Below are 25,148 nucleotides of genomic sequence, written 5' to 3' on the forward strand. Positions count from 1 at the left end.
TAGACCGGCTAATTTTCTCAAAGCGCTGAAGTAATAGCCTAATGACTTATTATTTGTTGAGCAACACTAGTAAGATCCGATGCCTTGCTCTGTAAAATACGACATTCCAGCATTATCAGGACTCTGGTCCTAGTTAGAGTTTCCCATTCATGGTAGATTGTAGGTAATGGTGTGGTGGGAGTCACAGTTGTCATGCTGGATGTGATATTTAATACCTCGGTACTACTCATAACCTTTCATGCCGAAATCGTACTCGTACTGTACAGGTAAGGAAACCTATTAGGACATGACATAGGTAGACTGACTCTATAGATCACTGAAGAATAGAAGGGCAATTTAAATGGCCGGTACAGTTTCTTCCAGCGTTGCAAGATTCCCAAGTCGTAAGAGTGGTATTGCCACTTACTTTCTTGGCGGCCAGGACTAGTTAGTTATCAGCATATGTGCTCTACCTTCTCTTCACTCAACACCATCATCATCAAACACAAACAACACCAACAAGACAACACATCTGAAGTAACAACACATTTCACCTCCTCTTGCTTAGTGGACATGAAGGTAATTAAATGGAAGAAGAAGAAAAATAAAAGAAGAAAAAAGTAAGTCCAAATTAATACCTTACAAAAAGGCTAACAAGGTAATAAAATCTAATTGATCATTGTCTGATTCAGACCATCATGTTCAGCTACATGCCCAATACTCTCATTACTGTCCATGGACCCATCGGCCTTCTCATCATTCTCACCCAAATCACTATCGTCAGTTACCTCTAATCCTTCTCCAACAAACTCCGCTAAAATATTATCTAATAAGGCAATCTTATCCGCTACTCCATTAATCTTGACTCCAACTTCCTCAATTTTCTAGTGCAAGACTTCATGGCTGAGTATAATTGGAGATCGAAGATTCTGCTCTTTCTCTACCATTTTTTGTTTCAGTTCTCGAAGCTAGTCCTGTAGGTTCTTTTTTTTTGCTTTAAATGTCTTACTCTCTTTTGTTGTATCTTTTTATACTCTTTACTAACAATATCTTTCCTGCAATGTCATAGATTGTCTGCTGTCGTAAAGGCTTGTCTAGAGGTGGGAATCTTCCTCCCTGCATATGACTGGTCATGAGGTTTTTGTTTCCGTTCTTCAGATTTTTACTAAAGTCGTGCCTTCTCAGTCAGATGAATCTTTGTATGGACAAACTGCGCAGAATGAATCAACTTGTTAAGCATGGACTTATAGATTCAAATCTTGCATGGACTAAGAAAGGGATTGCTAGCTAATTGGAATAGGTTATCGCTTAATCATTTCAGTGAGTTTGGAGTTGTTGGTGTTGCTAGAATCCTAGGTAATGGAGTACGTAATCGTGGGGTTTGGAGTCGTCATGCTCAGTTTCAAAGAAGGAGACTTGAGTTGTTGGTTGATAATGGGATAGCTTGAGATTCCAGGATATGAATTGGTTGGGATTGGGATGAGATAGACTGCACAGGGAAGGGACTCTGATATGTTGGCTTCTTCAATTTCGGATTAGGTGGATCATCGTACATGACTTTAGGATCGGTATACTTTACTGGGTCATATGCAGGAACCTTTTGAAGTACTGTATATCTGTCAAGTGGGTTGATGCCAGTTGTTGTAAAAGCTAACATAATATTTTGTACTGTAAAAGCTTTTTCTCGTACCTGTGACAGAAACTCCCGGAAGTTGGCTTCTGATACTTCAGAATGTCTATAACAAAATTCTTTTTCTAGAACCTGAGCATAATAGTTCTTGTATAGTCCGAAGATTCCAACATCTAGTGGGTTAATGTGATTTGTACAATGTGGAGGTAAACAAAATGTCATAATACGATTATCAATGCAGTACTGTACGAATCCATGCGATACGTGAGATTCATGACCATCAAATATAATTATCCAATACTGGCCATTTGCTTTCTTTGCTGATAGGCTTTCTGAACCAAAATGATGCTTTAGGTAGCCCAATCCCATCTCATTATCTCTTTCTCCATTTGGAGAATGGCTGCAAAGAACATCTCCTGGAAAAGATAGAGTTGGATTGAACTATCTAACTCTGAATTCCTCTGCTTTGTAGATAATCATTAGACTAATATTTCCTCTATCAGCACATATGGCTTCAATTACTGTTGCCATTTCTCAGTTTCCATCTATTGTACATATTAGCAGAGTGAAAATATTAATGTATATTTGTTGATATACCAAAAGATCTTAATGCTCCATTAAGCTGTAATTCTCTAACATTAACTATAACTTTTTCTGAATGGCATGCACCCATAAGAAATCTGATTTCATCGAAGTTGTATAGATTTTCAGGATGCACATTATGGCAGTTTATAAGTTGTGTTAACTTAATTAATTGTATTAGTTTTAAGTCATAAACAAATATTATAAATAAAATCAAAATAACTTACACAATCAAAGTACATATTAACTACAATTGAATTATTTGCCTGAACAGCACGGTAATTCTCGATCCTCTTACTGAATGTACTCGCTAACTGGTCATGGCGTTTAATAAAATTATAAACCTAATGCATTCTAATAATTCCTTCAGGCTCTCTTAATTGTAGCAAACCTTGTACCATATCCCTTACCACTCCATGTCGCGCAGTCTGAAGCCATGAGTTCAACAAGTTACATCTATCCAGAATAGCTTTCTCCTCACCTACTGTTAACTTACACTTTTTTTCTATACTCTCTTTCCTACTTCCACGACCTCTGATTGCATGGCATAAGGTCGAATATGCAATACCACGGGCTTCAGTAATTATCTTCTGATTCGGAATAAGGCCATCATGCAGTTCTCTCTTGATCCAGGTTATCACCATATGTTTTCTTTCATCAAGACTAAAGATTTCTGCAAGCTGCAGCGGTTTTGAAAGAACTGGCATTTTATATACCAGTAAAATGCAGGATAGGGGATATGGTAGAATAGGAATTCAAAATACTTCCCTCAAAAGTATGGTCACTGCAATCTACTCTACTATACCACTATATTATGGTACTTGGACCCTACGCTATCATTTGTCATACTTAAACTTTTGTCTTGAGGTCATCTGTTCTGTTATAGGTTTAGTGTAGTCTTAGGATTATGCATACTTCCACATTTCTGCAGCCACTCTCGCGTCTCCGGAATCTCGCAATGCCGGAAGAGACCGTAAGTTAACAATACTTGTATTATACGGGTAATAATAATGAAAAGTGGCTTCTTTCCACTCACTGGTATATATTAATTTAACTTACAACACCCACTTTTTTTTTCTAAGTTTGCCCACTTACCCTCTACCCCGCCCATAAATAATACCGGCGTCGTACTGTTATAATAATTATGACATAATATTATCATACTAGGGGTACACCCTCCGCGGCCTCTCGTTTCCCCTCGCACCTGCCTATCATACCTCCGACCACACCAAACCCCATTTCTACGGAGCACAACGGGGTTGTTGCAACGGGCAAGCTCTAGGAAGAAAAAAACATCCACCCCTCCTCCTCCCTTCCCCTCTGCCGGCCAACAGCAGAACCCGGAAACCTTTTCAACAACCTTACCGCTGTCTGAAATGTCGGAACTACGACGAAAAGCTCTTGGGAGCGGAAAGACCGTCTCTCGCAAAGCTGCCTCCCGCCAGTCCTCAGCAGCCTCATCCAGAGCGAATTCCCGCAACACTTCTCGTGCCAACTCTAGAGCTGCTAGTAGGGCCAATACCGATGACGAGGGCTCCCTGAGCGACGAAACCACCTTCAGGTAACTTATGTCCTAGCCTTATCCCCCATCACCGCACCCCACCCCCCTTTGCAGATGACCGAAGCTAACCCAAACGAAACAAACAAACAGTCTTGGATCGGTTGATGAGCTTGCTACTATTGATGCCGAGCTCGATGAGACCACTACCATCTGGCAGGAGGAACTTGGTGATAGAATAAATCAAATTACCGAACGCAAAAAGTCGAGCTCCGTTGGGAGAGAGGAATCTTTGACAGCCTATGTTCGTATCCTATGTGCCAAATATGCAAAGGAGGAGATACTCTCCAAAAAGTCTGAGCTCCTCGATGCCTTCGTAAAGAGCCTCAAGCAGGGCAAGACTGAGAAGGAAGCGTTGCTTGCTGCGAAAGGTATGTGTCATTCCACGAGTGAACAAACATCCGTCTCACCTAACTTCCGGGAATTACTCAAAGCTTAGTCGTTTGGTCAGGGCTAATCCAATCTTTCTACAGCACTAGCGATTACTATTGTTACGGATCCCGAGGATACCCTTTTCGACAAACTGGCCCCAGATTTCAAGCGCGCTATCAGAGATCATGCATCCCTGCCGCTCAAAAATGCTTTGATCCACGCTTTAGGAGCTGTGGTATTTTACGGCGGAGCCTCCGTTGCTGAGACGGAGCTCATTATGGACTTCTTTATGGAGATCGTCGAGTCCGATGGTCATGACATTGGCGCAGGTGATGATGCAGGGATTGTCGCTGCTGCCTTGGAAGAATGGGGTAATCTTGCTACCCAGTTGGATGATGCTGAAGAGGTTACCCGTCGCTCCATGTCATCCCTCGTTGACCAGTTGGATTCTTCCGAAATCTTGGTCCAGATCGCTGCGGGCGAGAATATTGCCTTGCTCTACGAAAAGAGCTACGCCGAGGGAGAAGATGATGAGGTTGTTGAGGACCACTCAGAATCCGGCCTTGGAAAGAACTTTGTTCAAAAATACAAACCATACCCTCGCCATGGCGATCTTCTTCATACCCTTCGCAGTCTCTCCAGCGGATCGAAAAAGTATCTCTCCAAGAGGAATAAGAAGACCCAGCACTCGGCATTTGTTGATATCCTACATAGCGTTGAGAACCCCATGAAGGGCCCACGTTACTCCGAAGCGTTGGATAAGGACAATAGAGTTCGTGGCTCAAGAATGACGGTTAGAATCCACAAGAAGGGATTATTGAGGGTAGAGAGGTGGTGGAAGCTTCATCGCCTTCAACACTTGAGAAGAATTCTTGCAGGCGGTTTCTTAAACCATTGGATCGAAAATCCAGTTATATTTGAGAGTTTGAGGTACGTTATTCTTTTATTCTACTGCTATAATTAAGCCGAAGTTGACCTATTGTGACCGTAGCTTGTTTGTGGAAGAAATATAAGCGGTATCTGATAACCTCCTAATCCGGCTGCTCTCTCAGGTAGAAGGTCTCTTGGTTTTTCTATCTGTTCGCTCACTTCGGGGTTCGTACTTGATTTACTGAAAAAAAAAAAAATGAAAAAAAAAACACGAAAAGTTGAGTGGACTAGAATAGTAAGTAGTGAGTTCCTTGTAATTTTACTACCATTGCCTGTTCCGAGGGATGTCTGCGTTTCTTGTTTCTCCTAAGTACTTCCCATATTTTGTTGTCTCATTTGCGTTTCTGGCTCTACCACTGGCTCTCGTTTTCACCTTAAGCATATACACCTTGGGGTTTCTTTAAGCTTCGAGATATATAAGGTAGACTGGCAATTTTTAACCGGGTTTTCTTTTCTTTTACTTTTTCCCCTTCTTTTCTTTAATTTTAATTTTAATTTTAATTTTTTCGTTTCTACATGGTATAGCTTTACCGGCGTTCTGTTGGGGTGAAATTTTTTTTTTTACAAACCTTTGTGCTGTGTCCCTCACGGGTCTTGGTTATATTTCTGTGCTTTAGCCCTCGTGGTAGAGGAATCTGATCCAGAGTAGTCAGTCTGCCATCAAGATTTCTTAAGACATTGTCATTATAATATTATTATACCTTTGCTATTTTTATGCTGTAAGTTTTTTTTCTTGTGTTAGCATTGGGGAGATTAGAGTTGGCAGGTGATTGTTTCTTCAAGGTGATGTTTCTAGTGGCATTAAAGCTTTAATCCATCAAACTCTTTGACTAAAGGATTGCTTGTATAGTACCGTACTCGTACAAGTATGCTCGTGCCTAGTTAGCATACCGGTATTATGATACATACAGTAACACTGTTACACCGTTCTTCTTGGAAGCTAATCTTAATTAATTTAATTTAATTTAATACATAATACCGTAAAAGTTTTTGTGAGGAAGCTTAAACTGGGTAAATATAGTAGTAATTCGGTGCCTGAGAATATGATATTGATAAATTTAGCATTAGTCTGTGCTGAGACAGGCATAAATAAATTGTATGCAATCGTGGCATCAAGGTAATTCTTGGCTGGACCCCTTGTGAGGAGGGGCTTCAACTGGCCCGCCTATTCCCCCCCCTTCAGATGAAGGCCATCCGGAAGTTTTATATTTGATTTTGCTCAACCCCCTCTCAATAGCAACAATACCCATCCAGTATCTACCCATACCAAGACTTGCACCCTGAGTCCTCGTTCACGCATACAACCATCATAGCAGGTGGCTTGCACTACTCTTTGAACTTCAATACCTCGGCCTTCCTCGATGGCAGCCACAACTACACGCCAGCCATCGCTCTTGGTCCAAGTGTCCGCTGCCCTATCGCGGCCGGCGAGCCCGACAGCTGGAGCCCCTACTAGAAAACCACATCATCCTAAACACTGGCACATTCCACGGCTACTCTTCATGGTCAAAGATGTCTCACATGAAGGAGCTACCAAGTACTTCAATACCACAAACACCCAAAAGCTCTTACACGACGCCGTAATCAGTGTTCTAGAGACGCTATACACTCACGAGACAGCGCCCACGACGTACTCCCCTAGCTCCAAAACTTTCCAATTTCTTAGTGTTCTTTCACTTTATACAAACTGACATAGTCAATAAAGGCAGCGCTCAATAACACTGATCCTCCAGTCAATGGATGGCATAGCAAATACCACCGGCAACGAACTAGATAACGACTGCAAGGAGATCTATTTTTCACTCGACTACATTGGTCAACTTTCTGATGACCGTACGCAAAATGAGATCCTAGGAGTGGTAAGGCATGAGATGGTGCATTGCTGGCAATACGATGCTTGTGGAACCGCACCGGGTGGGTTGATCGAGGGGATATCCGACTTTGTTAGGATGAAGGCGAGGCTCGGCCCACCTCACTGGACAAGAAGGGGTGATAGGTGGGATGCCGGGTGAGTGTTACCTCTTGAAGCAAATGAAGTAGGTGGGAATTAATGAACAAGAAGGTATGAAACAACAGCTTACTTTCTGGACTACCTGTGTTCAAGATTTGGGAATGACACGGTTAAGCGGGTCAACCTTTCGATGAAGCATTCTAAATATACCCCAGAGCTGTGGATGACTATTTCGGGTGGAATCCCTGTTGAGAAGCTATGGGATGACTACAAAACCGCGTTTAACCTTCACCCAACACCGAAGCCAGAACCTGGTGATGACGAGGAAGCAAAGGAAGATTATGTGGTGATAGCTAAAGAGGAAGCTACCACCTCGCCGCCTAGAAAAACAGAGGCAAAAAACCCCCAAAGCGTCGGGGAACCATTGCCCGTCCCCCTAACGCCTACATCAACTCATGCATTCAGTATGTGCTCCCCGGGATCTCCTGGCCCCGGTGATGCCCGGCCTTTTGCGGCGGGTACGCCTGCGGCCCAGGCCATGCTTGATAGATCTAGAGATACGACATCTGAAGAGAAGCCGGACGCTACCAGGTTGATAGACATTACCCCGTGATCATGGCGCGGATGGGAAACATGTTCTGGTACTCCCTATTTTCTAATTTTTGTTACAGCGTTTATGAAGGTTATACTAATACTAGTTTCTTCAAGTGCGAGAGACTTTCAGGGGCTATCAGCTACGATAGAGGTTTGTTGGGGGATTGTATATCCGGTATCCAATTGCTTTTCTGTGCGTCTGGCGCATATATACTCCCCAAGGCCGTGTTTGAGCGGTGGTGTTATATACATAGAGATGATACCCTGTTTAGTTTGTTTGCTTAAGTTACTAGTACTAGCTCTTGCATTTTGCCACTTCTCCTACATACACTACACGAATATCATTCTCCATCCAGTCTAGGATGCTTTCCCAATCATTCCAGCACCCGAACCGAGAAAAGAGACTATCATACCCCAAAATCCAAACACCGTAACACCCGAGTGATCGCCGATGAAACTCACCATTGAAAACATTACATAATCTAAAAATTTCTCCCACCTCAAGTCTGCCCCACCGTAAACAGATCCCACCAACCAACCCAATCATTGTACCAATCCGTGGGAAACGCAACAAATAGCAATGGCCCACCGAACCCCCCCGAGCTTCCTGTGGGCGCCAAACACCCACCACCGCCTCCTCCTCATACCAGGAAACGCCTTCCACCAGCAATCACTCAAGCTCAGCACGACAAAACCCGCCCTGGCCCGAGTACCCCCGGGGGAAAAGATCTCCGCATCCTCCCCGTCAAAGGGGGGACCACGCACCCGCGCGAAGTACCAGTACCGCTCACCACGGTACTACCGCGGTCGCTTGGCCCCGAACATGCCGCCACCGTCGGCCTCTCCCTCGTCCAGGTTATTCGTACCAGGGCCTTTCGCCGCAGAACGTACCAATCCACCTCACCCCACTATCCTCCCCAACTACTGAAAAGCAGAATACCGCAGGACTCGAAGACCACTACTGGAACACCATAGCCCCCGACTTACAAGTCCTCTCGTACGTGCACAAACAGAACCCGACTTTCAACATAGAAAAGGACTACCGACAGCTCACGGCATTGCGTCTCCCGCCGAAGCCCACCCGTCAACAACTCCCCGCGCTGCGCACCTTTCGGAATATTCCGCGGTTGATGGGAATCACCGTGCACTCTATGGTCCGCGGGGCACTGAAGGATTCCGCCTACTTGCATGCGGCTGGAATGGTTGTGCAGAGCATCACGGGCGTTAGGGCGACCGTGCACAAGAGTAGGGAGAACATCTCTATGTGGGAATTGCGTGCCGGGAAGTGGATTTCCGTCACCGCGCAGGTCAAGGGGAGGAGCGCGTATAGGTTTCTCGCCCAGTTGATTGATGTCGTGTTGCCCAGGACTAAGGATTGGAAGGGGGTTGCTGGGGGTTCGGGGGATTCGAGTGGGAATATTACGTTTGGGATGTCGCCGGAGGCCGTGTCGATGTTTCCTGAGATTGAAGGTGGGATCCCTCCTCTTTTCCCCTAACGGGCTGGGGGGTCGGGGGGATAGTAGGGTGGGCTGACAATGGTCGTTATAGTGAATTACGATATGTACCCCCCAAGAATGGTACCCGGATTGAATATTACTATACATACTTCGGCCGGAAACGACGTCGATGCTAAGATTTTACTCAAAGCAATGGGTTTGCCATTTGATGGGAATTTCCGATAATCTTATCTATCCTCCCCTAGTACATACCCTCACAATAGAGTCGCAGGCCCCCAACCTCCCTTTTCTCGGCCTGTTTCCACATTATCTAGCGTAGGGAATGGTTGCGGCAAATATTAGCAGTGAGATAGATACCTGTTGAATTTAACTAGGTGGTAAGGATAGGGCATTGTATCGTAAAAGCGTGATAGGACTAAGGTTGTGTATATATATATTGAATGGGATTAATAGGTATTAGCCAAAATGGTATGTTCCTTATAGGAGAAAGGTTTCTTTTTTATTCAAAGCGGAAGTGTTATCATTTCTTCGTATTGCATCTTTGTGAGAAGAGGCTATTTTGTTGGGTATTTCTATGGGAAACGATGCACGGTCCGTGCTGTGGGATATACATATCCCTTATCGCTTGCTCATGGAAGAAATCATTTCCTGGTGCATGGACCTGTCCTTCTCCTGCTGGGTCAAGGACGAAATACCTGGCAGGTTTACATTATCAGCATCCATACTGTGCAGGTGAATGGAGAGGAAATCATACTCCTTAAATCGCCAACTACATCCTTCGCTTTTCCAAAGTAAACTTCCTCTATTCATACCAATGTTATTAGTGGCACGTGAACCATATGTATCGGAAGTAGAGGGCTTACGGAGTAGGTTCCTCATCTTCAACTCCATATCCTCGACCAACTATTTCCGCGAGTTAACAGCAACTTCTTAACGAGCTGCAACTGAGGCGCCAGGGCATACCTTTCCGATGTTGGCAATATGCGAAGAATCGTCTCCAACAGGCATATCTTGTTCAACCTGCCGAGTCATGTTTCCACTCAAATCCATCTCCCCTAGGGATTCGTCTCCATTAATCATATTCAAGATAACCGTAGAAGTGAGCTTGTAATGGGAGATTCGGGCCCTGTCGGTAGCTTCAAAAACGTGAATTGAATCCCAAGAACCAGTTGATTCATTGGCAGATGAAACAACTACCTAAAAATTAGCCCAGAATAAAAATTAGAAAACAGGATTGGTACATGCATTTTTTGAGCAAAACTACACCGGCAAACCCGTCGTCAAGGTTCCAGAAGTAGACACTTGAAACACCACCTTCATAATACCTACGGTGTAGCTCGACAGATTAGCTTCGGGAAGCTACCGTTGTATCTCAAAATAGACTCACAGTTCCCGGTAAATGTCGAAGGCATCGTTAGCAGCAATTTCAATCCCTCTAACCCTTTCACTAGGTAGAGTACCGTCTGTGAGAGGGGGGTCAAATTCGTTGCTCCATGGGGATCTGTAAGAATCTCCATCACGATTGTAGTCACAAAGAAGATAGTCCCTCCCAGTCTTCTTACAGCGTTGGACCTGAAGGGGCTGATCTACGGATGACAAGAGGTCTTCGGTCAAGTCTGGGACAAGATTGATAAGAGCATTGACATTGTTTGCCGTATATTTCGGATTAAGACGGCGGAGAAGGTCGCTGCCTCTGGGTCAACAAAGCAAAATGGTTAGGATTCTGACGGAATAAAACTCACAGTGCGGAATCGAAAGGATCTTGAGAAGCCATCGGAATAATTCTCAGCTGTAGCGTGAACTTGGGATAAAGTTAGTAAGAGTGTTTATGGATATATGATGGCTTGGAGGAGGCGCGGGGAGCTTCAACGAATCTTTGAATGGGGGACATCACATGACCATGTTACCTAAGCTAGTGTAGGACGAAAACTCCTAGACAAAAACACCTCCGTCGCTCAACACACCCCCTAATTTACTTACTTCCGCCTACAATTATGACGACCGCAGTTCCAACGCTTAGTGAGGACGACCTCACCTCGCTTCTGAATCGTATCTCCCAGAAAAATACTGTTCAGTCTCTCATTATCCTCGACCGCTCTTCTGGCGCTATTATTCGGTCGTCAGGGTCCATAGCTGCCCACCGGGACTCGGAGAGTTTAGTTGGAGAATATGCTGGGATGGTGTGGAACTTTGTTAAAAGCGCAGAAGAAATGGTTTGTGGTATGGATGAGCAGGTAAACATTGGGGAGACACCCGTTTCAGCACGTGCTCCGTTAATTAGTGCACAGGACGACTTGAGATTATTACGCATTAGGACTAAGAGACATGAGTTGGTAATAGTGCCCGGTAAGCCATATGTACTCTACTCTAGATTAGTAGAGTACGGCGTGTCTGACATGTTCCAATTGTTTGCAGACCCCCGCTTCATATTAGTGGTGTTCCATGACACACCTCCAGCATAGAACATAAAGGAGAAGCAGTCTGATGGGGCTTAATGGATGTTGCGATGCGTTCTAAGGGTGTTTGAGAGTGTTCTCACTATAAATATGTTGGTGCCAAGGTGACTACAGCATTCACGGAGTTAAACACGCCGTTCCTGGGCTGTATCTCCCAGTCATCTCCGCCCCAATATACCATACATTCCCTCCTGAGAAAGCATGGGAATGGTGGGAGCCAGTGAGCCACATAGTAATGTAAACTCCAATGAGATCTCATGTAAGTCTTGGTATAGCAGGGCCAGTTTCAGTCAAGTATGAGTCTTTTCACAATGTGACACTCGAGATATGAAATTGTCTCTTTAGTGCCTTATTTTGGTGAAATTCGTACAGTGCTAGAAATGATAAAGGTGAATCAAGATTTTGACATCGGCAAATATTGTCGAAATTACGTTCTATAATTTTAGTGAGGCCAAAAACATAAAAGTTACCCGGCATTTAAAAGCGCCCACAGAGCCTCAATAAAAAAAATTGATATTCTGGAGCTTCCACGTCTGTTACTTCACCACCCACCCATACGCTGCCATTATCCCTACCAAGGATGAAAGTCGGATTCAATGCATGTATTCCTGGCCGCCCCATAAGTTTCCGCGCACTTTGACCTAAAATTGAACAGTTTTCAAATCTGCTGGGGACAGTCTACTGTCGCGGAAACCTTGCTTTTACTCCAGATGGGAATTCACTATTATCGCCGGTAGGAAATAGGGTTACTTGCTTTGACTTAGTGAGGTATGGCCCATTACTCTGTTTTTGTGGATTGTAGGGCAGGGATTGATGTCTGGATCCTTAGCAATAAGTCTTTCACTTTTAGCTTCGAGCACCGCAAGAACATTGCCCGGATAGCACTCTCGCCGCAGGGAACACTACTACTCTCAATTGACCAAGACGGGCGAGCAATCCTCACAAACTTCTCTCGGCGCACCGTCCTACACCACTTCAACTTTAGGTCGGCCGTTCACGACGTTAAGTTCTCGCCGGACGGAAGCCACTTTGCCGTAGCTGCGGGGCGGAAGATTGAGGTCTGGCGGACTCCGTCATACATGGAGGAGAGGGAGTTTGCACCATTTATTAAGCACAGGGAATACACGGGGCATTACGATACTATTAATAATATCACTTGGTCTGGGGATTCGAGGTTTTTCTTGACGGCTTCGAAGGACTTGACGGCGAAGGTGTATTCATTGGATCCAGTAGAGGGGTTTGTGCCGACTAGTTTGGCAGGGCATAGAGACTCGGTTATTGGGGCCTATATTTCGAAGGATCAGGAGTCGGTATGGCTGCCATACTATGAACGCTGTGCTAGGGCGTATTTGCTAATGTCTTTGCGGTTATCGTTGGTTAGATATATACCGTCAGCAAGGATGGCGCATTATTTGAGTGGAAATGGCGGGCACGTTACAAAGAGGACGATAATGATGATAATGAGGAAATGAAGTATGGGGGTAGACCAAAAGACGAGCGATGGAGAATATCTCAAAAACACTACTTTTTACAACACCATGCCAAGGTAAATTGTGCTACGTTCCATCGAGACTCGAATCTATTGGTGGTGGGATTCTCTTCAGGCATATTTGGATTATATGAGATGCCGGAGTTTAATATGATACACACCCTAAGGTTCGTCTCGAGCCTACGACTTAATCATGGATTATCAAACTGACTCAAGCAACCTCCAGTATCTCACAACACGGAATAGACTTCGTCACAGTCAACAGAACCGGCGAGTGGCTTGCATTCGGAGCGTCAAAGCTGGGCCAACTCCTAGTCTGGGAATGGCAATCAGAGTCATACATCTTGAAGCAGCAAGGCCACTTCGATGCCATGAACTCATTAGCATACTCACCAGACGGCCAACGCATAATCACCACCGCGGACGACGGCAAGGTCAAGGTCTGGGACGCTGCATCCGGCTTCTGCATAGTAACCTTTACAGAGCACACTTCCGGTGTGACAGCCTGCGAGTTCGCGAAGCGGGGAAACGTCTTATTCACCGCATCCCTAGACGGTAGTGTCCGGGCTTGGGATCTGGTCCGGTATCGCAACTTCCGAACCTTCGCAGCCACCAGCAGGCTGCAATTCTCTACACTTGCGGCCGACCCTAGCGGTGAAATCGTGTGTGCGGGCAGTCTAGACAACTTTGACATCCACGTCTGGAACGTACAAACCGGACAATTACTTGAGGAGCTCTCGGGCCACGAGGGACCCATAGCATCACTAAGCTTCGCCCCTGACGGCCGATTCCTCGCATCTGGAAGTTGGGACAACACAGTTCGAATCTGGAGCCTCTTCACAAGAACCCAGACCAGCGAGCCCCTCCAACTCCAATCCGACGTCCTGCGCGTATCATTTCGCCCAGACTCCCGACGACTCGCGGTGAGCACGCTAGACGGCCAAATCACATTCTGGGACGTGGAGAACGCAGAGCAAACAAGCAATATCGACGGACGGAAGGACATCTCCGGCGGGCGTCGAGCGATAGATCGAACCACCGCTGCGAACGCCCCTGGTAGCAAGCACTTCACCACAATAAATTACTCCGCCGACGGAACCTGCATCCTTGCGGCAGGGAATAGCAAGTACATTTGCCTCTATGACATAGCTTCTGGCACACTTGTCCTGAAGTTCACGGTATCAGTAAACCTCTCCATCGACGGTACCCAGGAATATCTCAATTCGAAACTGCTCACGGAAGCAGGGCCAATAGACCTCCTCGATGACGCTGGGGAAGCCTCCGACCTGGAAGACCGCATCGACAGATCCCTCCCTGGCGCTTCCCGGGGTGACATGTCGGTGCGTAAAGCCCGTCCGGAAGTCCGCGTAACAGGCCTCTCCTTCTCGCCAACCGGCCGCTCTTTCGCCGCGGCCTCTACTGAAGGACTGCTAATATACTCTCTCGATCACGTACTAATATTTGACCCCTTCGATCTAGACGTTGACGTTACCCCAGCTGCCACTCTCTCCACACTCCGTGACAAGGGGGACTACTTGAAAGCGCTGGTGATGGCTTTCAGGCTTAACGAGCGGTACCTCATTCACCAAGTCTATGAGGCGATACCGCAGCAGGATATCATGCTTGTGGTTAGGGACTTGCCATTGGTATACCTGAGCAAGCTGATACACTTTGTAACGGAGATGTCGGAGGAGGGGCCTCATCTGGAGTTTTCCTTGTTGTGGTTGGAAGCAGTGATTAGTCGGCATGGGAAGTACATTCGGGAGGAGAGGGGCGAGTTTGAGACGGAGATTAGGGGGGTTGTGAAATGTGTTCAAAGGATCCAGAATGAATTAGCGAGATTGTGAGTGCCTCCCCCCTTTTTTCGTGGCTGTGGTGACCTGGATGGCTGGGTGGATTTCTAATGGGGGTTGCTATTTCCATAGGGCGGATGAGAATGTTTATACGCTCGAGTTCTTACTTTCTACCTCGCTAGTTAAGAAGGATGTGAATGAGAAGATGTTCATTGAGGACGGAGATGTAGGTGGCTCTAGCGAAGATGTCGAGATGGACGGGGAAGGGGAATGGTAGGGTATCGATCGGTCAGGGTGGTGATTAAAGGGCAGATGGATTACTCCAAGGTAAATATGTATAAAACAAAAATGAGAAAATGTATCAAGGTTTCGTTTTCGCCCTTCGTCTCGGTTCAGAAACAATGTTACACAAAGAGTCGACAATTCACTGTCATGGGGCGCTTTAGCCCCCATCTCTTGTAAACCTCCCACCCATTCCAATCCCACTCCCGTCGCGCTTGAATAGCCTTCCAAGATGCCTCTCAAATATTCGCTCCCCAGACTCAATCTGATTCTGTCCACCATTGCCCCCATCAGAGGATGTGGATACAGGGGTTTGTAGCCTGTCCACACCATCTCTAGCGGCATTCATGATTGCAGATCCCAAACTTGCGGGATCAAACCTTGCCGGCACTAATCCGGAAGGCCCAGAGAGGCCACCGACGCCACTAGCTAGTCCACCAACACTACTACTGCCAATCATACCACTACCACCCACGCCTCCCATACCACCAGCTCCGCCCGGAGCACCGATACTGCCGGACGGAACAGGAAGCGTGGAAAGAAACGGATTTGCCTCTACTAAATTATCGTGAGTAACCATGTGTGCCCGGAATAACTCGACGAACGAAGCTTGGTCTTGCCTGCGAATTCCCTTGAGATCTAGGATTTTGCGGAAGTTGGTGTCGGATTTGTCGCAGACGTGGATTAGGTATGCTTGTACCAGGCATTCTGGTGGTGAGGATTGAACTTGGAGGGTTTTTAGAAGGGTATCTATTTTTGACATGGAGCGTTGAACGTGCTTGATATAACTAAGGGAGGAGAGTCAGTGATGCATTGTAGAGAGTGAGATGCCATTGCGACGTGAGAAAGACGTACCTTACTGGGGGCGCAGTGCCTGGTTCAGCCTTAAGGGTGAACAGATCTTCAAATCCTTTCCTCATAACATATGCATCAAGGAGCATCTAGATTTAGGGTGCAAGCTGTCAGCCCAATTCAATGGTCCAAAGATATAGCTCCCCGAAAGCATGATAGATAATGGGACAGATACTAACCTGTTCAGCTCCTACACCGCCAATAGGCCTGCAGGCGACAAGACTACCCAAAAACCCAGTAGCCATAGCTTCAACAACTTTATCACAAAATGCCCTCTGATATGTCTCCTTCCCTGTCAATGCTAGTATTCCCCCAACAGTTTCTTTAACGCTACTTAAGAGAACATTGACATAGCCACTCTGGTCGCCCACAGCCTCTAGCCTACTCCAAGGTGTATTCCTCATCTCTCTCCAGGCTGGCTCTGCAACAACTTCTACCTTTCTAACAAGTAATCGGATTGCGGATGTCACAACCCCCAATAAGGCATCCTGCTGCTTCTCGAAATCAACCTTAAAAGAGAATTCAGGATCAACTTTCGACTTGACCTTGCCCTCCAGCTGCTGAGTAGTTGCATGAGCATAGTCTGCTGTGTTCAACACAACTACGATATCCTCCCCCGCTAGTGCTCCCGCCTTTTCCATAGGGGAAAAGTACCTAAGCAACACAGCTTCAGCATACTGGTCGAGATGTTTGGCAAATATCTTCGACAAATCAAGAAGCTTAGATCCTGTGGAGAGTTTGGCACACTGTGCCAACGAAAGGCGGTAGAAATGAAACAGCTCGATTGAGGATGGCAAGACGGATGAAGAAGGAGTGAAGTCTTCGTCCCCGGATCGGAGAGGCTGGATCCGGTACTTTGGTATCATAGCAGAGAGCTGTCTTTACGAACCTACAAGTCAGCCGTAAATTCGGTGGTGGGGCCGGCATAGATTATACCTACCTATCAAGGTCATCTACCCATAAGGATAAATATGGCTCAAAGGCCTCTGATATTGCCTTTCCGAAAATCAATGGTCTTTCGTCTCTTGAGCTCACGGTATCAATTGACATTCTCTAGTTGACTCAAAACGTTAGCCCGGATAATTGATGTGCGGAGAATTTATTCAGCATAATATTTTTCCTACTCACATCTGCACTAAATCTCCTTTCGAGGTAATGCTCGAAGTCCAGCGTCTCTTGCAGACATTTAAGTAACAGATTTACATCTAGGCTCTTTCCGCCTTCCTTCCGTAAGGCTCGCTGTAATATTCCTTTAAAGTCGTCCCTGGTACCATCACAGAAGCTCTTTACCAACATCTCATCAACCTTCCATGAGGGGGGAAATATGCCAGTATGTTCGTCGTCGTACACCTTCAATATCCGCTTGAGCCACGCATACCTCCGGGATATGTTGTCGAGTGAGCCAGCTTCATCATTACCCCTAAAGACTTGACGGTATTCTCTCAATTGTGTATTACAATACCATGTCACAAGCCTAGCTCTTGCCCCATCTCCAAGCGCATCCATGACGGTGCATGCCTCAGACAGCATTCCCTTTCTGGTTGAGACCTCCCCCTTGACGAATGCCATCTCGAAATCTTCACAAACTTGCTCCAGAAGCTCTGCCTTGAGATCTGCAACGTTTCGACTAAGTGTAGCAATCTGATCGATAGACCGGAATGAACGGAAATGTGCCATAAGCTCTAGGACCGCAGACATGAGAGAGGCACATTCCCGGTATTGTCGATTTTTGGACTGAGTCTTCATTTGCTCGTAAGCCGTTGCTACGGCGTGTCTAGGGTCAATAAAAGCTATCCCTCAAACCGGGTATCACGGGAGGCACCCACTCAACATCTGCAGCCTCTTGAGGACTGTCATGGATAGTGTCAAATTCCGTTTCGTCGAATCTAGCTTCTTGATATCGGCGGTCATAGCAGCAATGGCATCTTCAGTCCTGATAGCCCTCTCGCGAACAGTATCGACATTCTCCAGGAGGCCAGCTAGTTCTACCTTCGCGGAGGAGATTCGGGCAAGAGAGTCCGCATTTGTGGTAGATTGGGTTATAACCAGCTGTGTGATTTCATTATCTAGCGAATCGAGGTGGTTGCGCAATGCATGGGAGGTTGAAGGCACAGCAGATAATGTAGAAGGGTGTGAGAATAGAGTATTGAGATGAATTATTGGGTCATAATCAGCTTTAGAATTGACTGTTCGTCAGCAAAATAGCTTCAATTGACTTGTCGGAGGTTTCAATGGTGGGGGAGCTACGATACCGGAATCCAAGGGATCCACCGGCACACCTCCGTGAGTGGGAAACCCCCCGTTCGACGCAAACATTTCCCCGGAATAGCACCAGTATTCTCACAAAAAGTCGTAGGGAGCAAAGGCGAGAAGTACGATGCACAGTAGGGAGAGGGCGGGTAAGAAAGTAGGAATGTTACAGTACAGTATGCACGGCATGGGGGAGGGGTTGATGGGGCTCTTGTCCACGGCACTGGGAACGCGTTTCGACATCCCCAGCACAACAAGTCTACTTTAACTTACATAAGCCATGCCCTCGACCACAGTAAGAAATACAGTACGGTATCATAGATCGACCAAAACACTCTTCCAATCTTACTGCGCCCCTGCGGAAAGGATTACCCTAACTACCTGGACATTCCAGAACCCTCAGGATTGAGAGTGGGCTTGCCTTTCCGGTAGCCCTAGGAAAGGGGAGAACTCTACAGCACCGGCAGCTCTCGGACGGTATATAATAATAGTATTAGGAGTCAAAATCTTGGGTGAAGCTTGAAAGGCGGGTAATATGTACTGTAGCTAGAGCTTGGCCGAAGCTCCCAGAGCTCGCCCGCATGTCATGTTGTAACCTTTTTGCGAGCAACGATCTCTGCAAGACGCTGAGAGAATCCATCATGCAAGTACCGGTATTAGAATTCCCATACACTAAGACAGGGAACGCGGTCGATTCTGGTGACACCATGTTATAAGACATCCGGTCTCCCGAGCAAAGTGTGAGATACTGTAAGAGCCAGAATTGGGGATACAGGTACGAGTACAGTACCGTAATGTAGAGTACCAGTACAAGTACTTGTACATGCCGGCAATTGGCAAGCGCTGTTGAGTGGCTGAGGGATTCTGTTGCTACTTGAGTACTAGTATTGTGTTCTACGGTGGCATGCAACACAGACCTACCTGTCAATCCCACTGGTTCTTTACCACCTCTCAGGTACCAGTATCACTGCTTTTCCTTCTTTGTGTAAACCATCTTTTTTCCTTTTATCCTCAGACCACAGGGATCGAATCTATTGCCCGTGGTAGGGTCTTGGACTATTACTGGGTCGGATTTTTCTTTCCAAAAAAAACAAAAAAACACTGGGGTCTACTGGTCTAAAGTCTCCCATCAGCCTTGAACTGGTGAAGGGTTATAGTAGGAGTGCCCCACCTTCAGCCACTTCAGCTGGTCCTGCGGGGTATCCGTGCCTCATGCATTGACTTCCCGTCCATGACTAAAGAAGAAAAACCCTTGAAGGGGATGGCGGGAGGGGTACTTGTATTATGTGGGACTTACGACTAGTCGTACCTTCATAAATCTAGCTTCTTCCCGTACGCTATCATGATCTGATCTTCCTATTTCTTTCCTCCCTCCCTCATTTATTCATTAAAGGCATTCATCATCTATCCTCCCCATAAAAAGTCCTTTTCTTCTTCCCTACTCAGGTAAAGTCGATCAAATCCGTCAATAGTTCAGATCATGGCAGCAACAGTCGGGTTAGGCGTTGGAAATGTTCTCAATAAGCTCTCCCTTGGTTCAAATGCTACGGAGCCATCCCCGGAAGCTGTCGAAGGTCTAAAGGCAAAGTTTGAGAGTATCAGCCAGGGCCACGTCTTTACGTTCTACGATGATTTGAGCACGCCTGAGAAAGCAGCTCTCTTCGAGCAGTTGTCTCGCATGGATACCCAAAGGATCTCTGTAAGTTTTGCCACTACGACGACCGTTTTTGTTACCGCGTCGTTTTCGTGTATCCGATCCCAAAATATCATGTCAAACCGCAATTGAACAAAACACGGCCCTTCAATCTCATTAAGTACTGACGATAATCTCAACTAGGTCATAACCAAAGAAGCCCTCTCACCTCCCCCGCCAGCCGAAGCTCCCAAAGTCGAACCTCTTCCAGAGGATGCCACGGCTTCCATTTTGGATAGTGCTGCATCCGATATCAATGGCTGGTACGAGAACGGTCTCAAATTGATAGGCCAGAATGAGGTGGCGGTTGTCCTTATGGCAGGTGAGGAATCATCATACAACCATATCCATCGCCCCAGAAATATATTAAATACACCGCAGGTGGTCAAGGAACCAGGTTGGGCTCCAGTGCTCCCAAAGGGTGTTTTGACGTCGGCCTTCCCTCCAGGAAGTCCCTCTTCCAGCTTCAGGCTGAGAGGATCTATAAAGTGCAAGAACTCGGGGCGAAGAAAACCGGAAATGCGAAGGCTGTGGTTCCCTGGTACATCATGACTAGCGGCCCTACAAGGGGACCTACCGAAAATTTCTTCCAAGAGAATGCCTTTTTTGGTCTGTCAAAGGAAAACGTAACCTTTTTCGAACAGGGTGTTCTGCCTTGCATTTCCAACGAGGGAAAGATTATCCTAGAATCCAAATCCAAGGTTTGCCACAAGTAATACTTACCATGTGCTTTAATCACTAATAAGCACTAGGTTGCAGTCGCTCCCGATGGAAATGGCGGTATCTACCAAGCCTTAATTGCATCAGGTGTTCTTGCCGACCTGAAAACTCGAGGAATCAAGCACGTCCATGCCTACTGTGTCGACAATTCCCTCGTCAAGGTTGCCGACCCTGTATTCATTGGCTTCTCCGCCTCAAAAAATGTGGACCTTGCAACCAAGGTAGTGCGCAAGCGCAATGCTACCGAGTCGGTCGGCCTCATCATTCTCAAAAATGGCAGGCCAGATGTCGTCGAATACTCAGAAATTGACAGCAAGACCGCCGAAGCAAGGGATGAGAAGAACAAGGACATTCTCAAATTCCGTGCTGCCAATATTGTCAACCACTACTACTCCACCCGCTTCTTAGAGACCATTCCTGAATGGGTCACTGCACTGCCGCATCACATTGCCCGTAAGAAAATTCCCTACTTCGATACCGACTCAGGAGAGCAGAAGAAGCCTGAAAAGCCGAACGGCATCAAGCTCGAGCAGTTTGTTTTCGATATCTTCCCTCGTATCCCTCTGGATAAGTTTGCCTGTTTGGAGGTTGGACGCGAGGATGAATTCTCGCCCCTGAAGAACGCTAGGGGCACCGGTGAAGACGACCCGGACACCTCCCGCAGAGACGTCCTAAACCAGGGTACGAAATGGGCCAAGTCCGCCGGTGCCATTATCGCAAGCACGGAGGCAGAGTCCGGTGTTGAAATTTCACCTCTCGTTAGTTATGTATGTTTTCTCACCCCTAACTTTCACGCAATTCGACCTAACTGTTATAAAAGGGCGGTGAGGGCTTAGAATTCCTGGGAGGCCGGGAGATTAAAGCAGTTGCCACTATTGATAAGGGGAAGTAGTGGTTATGAAATGGCATGCGTCTTAGTGTTTCCATTAAATGATTTTATATGTTTATATCCAGCCATGCCTGTTGATCATACTGGAATAGACCAATATTCCGTAAAGACGATTTTTACCTTTCCAGCAAGTCTATATTCTATCAAACTAAACGCTCTCACTCCCACTTTGTTGGCAAACGGGTATTCAGAGCACTGCGGTATCAAATCAGCCGACCCTGCTGGTATCATACGATCTTAGTACAAAAGAAACGCGTCCTGGTTTCCTGTGCAAAATTGCGATTCCCGATTAGCCACCAGAAACAACCACAACAATTCCTGTCCTCCAAACCCTGGCAATAAGAGGCGGGTCCATAGGGAGTTTAACATTACGAATTCCCCAATCCCCATTGACAGTCCCAAATAGTGGTACAAATACATGAAGTTGCCCCCTTCGTTGGCATCCAAAATCCCATGCAAATTGGCAGTCTTGACGCGGATTTGACACCCTTCAGAACTCAGACCGTCAGCTCTTATAGAACAAACCCTGTAGCCTGACATTTGACTACTTATATGAATTTTGGCGTTAAACTCTGAGTCGGAAGGGGGGGAAATGCCCATTCTTTGCCGCTGGTCAGGTAAATATTGGAAGTTAGTGTTTTGTAGGCAAGACAAGGTGGGGAGTGTGTTTCCCCCGTTAACGTGCACTCAAGTACAGCACAGTTCCCTCTGCGACTAGGCCCAACACCTTGTATCCACAGTCCTATCAAGTAATTGTGCCGTGATCACCGCAAGTACAAATTAACCGTTTTGCGAGTGACCAAAGACAATGAGCTTGAAAAAGGCTCTTGGTTCTTCGCTAAATAGAGTACCGTATCTTTTTTGCGGGTCTTAGAGTCACCACACAACCGCGAATCATACAGACTTAGTGTACAGTACTAGTACAAGCTAAGCATACAATAATTAAGATAACTAAGGTGACTAACATGAAATATTCTTCCGCGGTATGACACAGGTAAACACGAATTCATTATAGTTAAACATGCTTCCATAACTACTATTGTTCTATGCCAGATTCGAACAATTTCATGACCGCCACTCCCGGCGGGTAACTCATTAGACAAGTAAATATCGACTTCGTCACCGAAAAACAAAACCAATCCAACGCCGAATGGGGCAAACCTATGATACCATAGTCTAGCACCTACTTCGCTCAAACAACTCGTAGTGGATGCTCCACCTATTACATGGGCCCAGTACCTAGGAGAATCGAATCTGATCCCCGAGTCAATGAGTTACTCGCAGGGATTTCATCCATAGTATCCCGAACCCATCTCACGATGGCGCACGCAATATCAGCAAGGACGCTCTCCAGAATTCCCCAACTAGATAGTCACGACAATTTCGATATGCTAACCTCGAAGATAGTTGGGGGCCACTAATCCCAGAGTAGTGAGAGCCGGCGTTTGCTTTTTCCTCTTGAACCTGAGCCCGGGTGGTCACGCTAAGGTCAATAGCTACTTCGGGGTGTTGTGTCTTGTCTGCTGATTTAAGGTCTCTAGGAAGTGATACACGGAGGGCGTCTAGTTGGGAGGCTAAACCCCATTCCGGGAGTCTTTACACGACCCCAAGATACCGCTGAGGGGGGCGTTGGGAGAATTTTGTTGTAATATGACTTCCAAATATGCATTGGTTTTGTCATTGACTACGACATAATATTTTGATATGGGTTCATTAAGCGATTGAGCTCATTACGCGGTTGACTAGAGCAGAGATTACTCGGCAACTATTTTGTTGTAATTCTTGATCGAAGTTGTACTTCTTGCTTGTTTGATACTCTACTAGAGGGCTATAGGGCCCTATTTATGCTACTTGAGAGCGCTCTACCACCACCTATGACATATACCCATGCGAGAGAAAAGGAAAAAAACAAGAGCAATGAACAATACAACATAGCGGAGCGGTAAAAAGAAAGGAAACCTGAGTGTGATAACCAGACTAGTACTCTGATAAAGTTTCCAAGGAAACTCTGTAGTAGTCAACTGGACAATGAGCTCAATTGCATAATGAATCCATATTAAAATATTCTGTCATAGTCAATGACAAAACCAATGCATATTTGGAAGTCATATTACAACACATTTGTAACCTATAATATCGAGTGATAATTTATGATACACCTCCGATTCGTTTGACTGGACACGGGGGTGAAGAAGTGGATCGACTGCTCATTAGGATTCCTTCCGTTCAACTTATATTTATTATTTCATGTATACAAGGTACAATAAACAAAGTTTTTCGCTAATGCACAGGCGGTTAATTGCATGATGAGGCAGAATACTGGGACAGTAAACCCTCTCATAATTTCAGGGGCCAATGGACGTGGGGGCGAGAAGAGCTAGAGCTAGTAGAGTGTTGGAAACAAGGGAGATGCCTTGGTAATTTAAGAGATAGAATATGGTGCAGTCGGTTTATAAGTAATAGCTGTGAATTTATATATGAACTATGGAAAAGAAGATGAAAAAATAAACCTCACCTATCCAACATCCTACACTACATCTTCCTCAGCATCCTGATAATAGGCAAATGGAGGTTTGAACTATTGACTCCTCCACACTCTTAATCCTAGTTTCTAGAATTATAGAAGGGTTACAAGTTACAAATGGAATTCTCATAGTATGATAATAATATGAGTGTGGTTTTATTAGAACCAGCATATGGGCATTCAACTCTTAAAATTTTATTATACTATAGCCACCAAAATAGACGTTTAGAGCATACTCCTAATAGCTCAGAAAATATTCTAGAAGCTCTAACGACCTCTGTAGCATGTTTTATGTAGAAAAATATGAAATATTTCAAAAATGATTTTTTTCTATAGAAAAATACTAGATCTCTCTGGCTACAGGTAGAACCTTTTTTTAAATCAATTGAGCACTTAGTTCATGTGCTACTTGTTATTAAAGTCAAGATACTTTTTCTGTAAAAATGTGTTGCGTGAAGTAGCTCTTAAATCCTGATGATGAATAAGCAATACATGAGAGTACAAAACCCATTCCAAATTCCTAAGTCCTGAAATATAATGCATATAGAACATGACTAGCTCTATAATACTCACCCATCATCTTACTATTACAATATTTTACAGTTCTCAATTTGTTTCAATTTGTACTTTCAATTCTCACATAAATCTCTCTTAACAACTTCAAATTTGTTATAATGTCATATTCAAATAATAAGGATTTAAATAATGAAAGTGATAGTAAGTTTCCCAAAGTTAGAGACAAAGTATATCATCTAGACTCAGAATGTACTAAGAGTGAGCAAGATGCTTCAGAGTCAGGTTACTCAAGTGATGCATACTCTGATAAGATGAGTGCTGATGAGATGAGGGAGGTAAAGGTATGTACATCTCGATTTGAATAAGAAATACAGATAGTCTAATAGTAATAACTAGGATGATAATTATGAATATCATCTACAAAAGTTAAGTAGTGTCTGTCATTATCTAGTGAAATGTAGTGAAAAGATATCAGTTGGCCAATTGAGTAGCTGGATAAAGTCCAATTATGCTATGCCACTCCAGCAAAGAAAATGGCTTGCCACTTACTTGATCTCAGCTACAATGAAGTTGTCACGAATGTGACTTAGCGAGGAAATAGTTTTTACTTGACTCATGATTATAAGTCATA

General features: G+C 45.4%; 8 protein-coding genes; 6 read left to right on the forward strand and 2 right to left on the reverse strand.

Moving 5' to 3' along the window:
- The first annotated feature begins 3,434 nt into the window (after positions 1–3,434).
- Positions 3,435–5,564, forward strand: GSTUM_00002425001 (uncharacterized protein). XM_002836169.2 has 4 exons: positions 3,435–3,752; positions 3,843–4,120; positions 4,223–5,051; positions 5,113–5,564. The coding sequence occupies exons 1-4, from the start codon at positions 3,568–3,570 to the stop codon at positions 5,132–5,134; spliced, it is 1,314 nt and encodes a 437-aa protein (XP_002836215.1). The 5' UTR covers positions 3,435–3,567; the 3' UTR covers positions 5,135–5,564.
- A 723-nt stretch (positions 5,565–6,287) lies between these two features.
- GSTUM_00002427001 (uncharacterized protein) lies at positions 6,288–7,615 on the forward strand (the record flags this gene model as incomplete). XM_002836170.2 has 3 exons in its annotated part: positions 6,288–6,681; positions 6,757–7,059; positions 7,114–7,615. Exons 1-3 carry the CDS (start codon positions 6,413–6,415, stop codon positions 7,613–7,615), a joined length of 1,074 nt encoding a protein of 357 aa, XP_002836216.1. The 5' UTR covers positions 6,288–6,412.
- A 504-nt stretch (positions 7,616–8,119) lies between these two features.
- Positions 8,120–9,278, forward strand: GSTUM_00002428001 (mitochondrial 54S ribosomal protein YmL7/YmL5; the record flags this gene model as incomplete). XM_002836171.2 has 3 exons in its annotated part: positions 8,120–8,483; positions 8,542–9,066; positions 9,145–9,278. Exons 1-3 carry the CDS (start codon positions 8,177–8,179, stop codon positions 9,276–9,278), a joined length of 966 nt encoding a protein of 321 aa, XP_002836217.1. The 5' UTR covers positions 8,120–8,176.
- A 255-nt stretch (positions 9,279–9,533) lies between these two features.
- Positions 9,534–10,876, reverse strand: GSTUM_00002429001 (uncharacterized protein). XM_002836172.2 has 7 exons: positions 10,796–10,876; positions 10,441–10,740; positions 10,284–10,378; positions 10,017–10,246; positions 9,917–9,956; positions 9,808–9,855; positions 9,534–9,748 (listed from the first exon to the last, which is right to left on the reverse strand). The coding sequence occupies exons 1-7, from the start codon at positions 10,825–10,827 to the stop codon at positions 9,672–9,674; spliced, it is 822 nt and encodes a 273-aa protein (XP_002836218.1). The 5' UTR covers positions 10,828–10,876; the 3' UTR covers positions 9,534–9,671.
- Positions 10,877–11,047: 171 nt separating this feature from the next.
- On the forward strand, positions 11,048–11,767 carry GSTUM_00002430001 (uncharacterized protein; the record flags this gene model as incomplete). XM_002836173.2 has 2 exons in its annotated part: positions 11,048–11,287; positions 11,342–11,767. The coding sequence occupies 2 exons, from the start codon at positions 11,048–11,050 to the stop codon at positions 11,513–11,515; spliced, it is 414 nt and encodes a 137-aa protein (XP_002836219.1). The 3' UTR covers positions 11,516–11,767.
- A 322-nt stretch (positions 11,768–12,089) lies between these two features.
- GSTUM_00002431001 (uncharacterized protein) lies at positions 12,090–14,845 on the forward strand (the record flags this gene model as incomplete). Its single annotated transcript, XM_002836174.1, has 5 exons — positions 12,090–12,132; positions 12,187–12,277; positions 12,339–12,819; positions 12,891–13,165; positions 13,225–14,845. The coding sequence occupies 5 exons, from the start codon at positions 12,090–12,092 to the stop codon at positions 14,843–14,845; spliced, it is 2,511 nt and encodes an 836-aa protein (XP_002836220.1).
- Positions 14,846–15,233: 388 nt separating this feature from the next.
- Positions 15,234–18,329, reverse strand: GSTUM_00002432001 (uncharacterized protein; the record flags this gene model as incomplete). XM_002836175.2 has 7 exons in its annotated part: positions 18,178–18,329; positions 17,752–18,099; positions 17,054–17,688; positions 16,866–16,978; positions 16,105–16,804; positions 15,929–16,014; positions 15,234–15,861 (listed from the first exon to the last, which is right to left on the reverse strand). Exons 1-7 carry the CDS (start codon positions 18,239–18,241, stop codon positions 15,234–15,236), a joined length of 2,574 nt encoding a protein of 857 aa, XP_002836221.1. The 5' UTR covers positions 18,242–18,329.
- Positions 18,330–19,514: 1,185 nt separating this feature from the next.
- On the forward strand, positions 19,515–21,585 carry GSTUM_00002433001 (uncharacterized protein). XM_002836176.2 has 5 exons: positions 19,515–19,874; positions 20,013–20,190; positions 20,250–20,569; positions 20,621–21,355; positions 21,409–21,585. The coding sequence occupies exons 1-5, from the start codon at positions 19,656–19,658 to the stop codon at positions 21,478–21,480; spliced, it is 1,524 nt and encodes a 507-aa protein (XP_002836222.1). The 5' UTR covers positions 19,515–19,655; the 3' UTR covers positions 21,481–21,585.
- Positions 21,586–25,148: the final 3,563 nt, after the last annotated feature.

This window comes from Tuber melanosporum (assembly GCF_000151645.1).
Source record: "Tuber melanosporum whole genome shotgun sequence assembly, scaffold_132, strain Mel28".
Lineage (NCBI taxonomy): Eukaryota > Fungi > Ascomycota > Pezizomycetes > Pezizales > Tuberaceae > Tuber > Tuber melanosporum.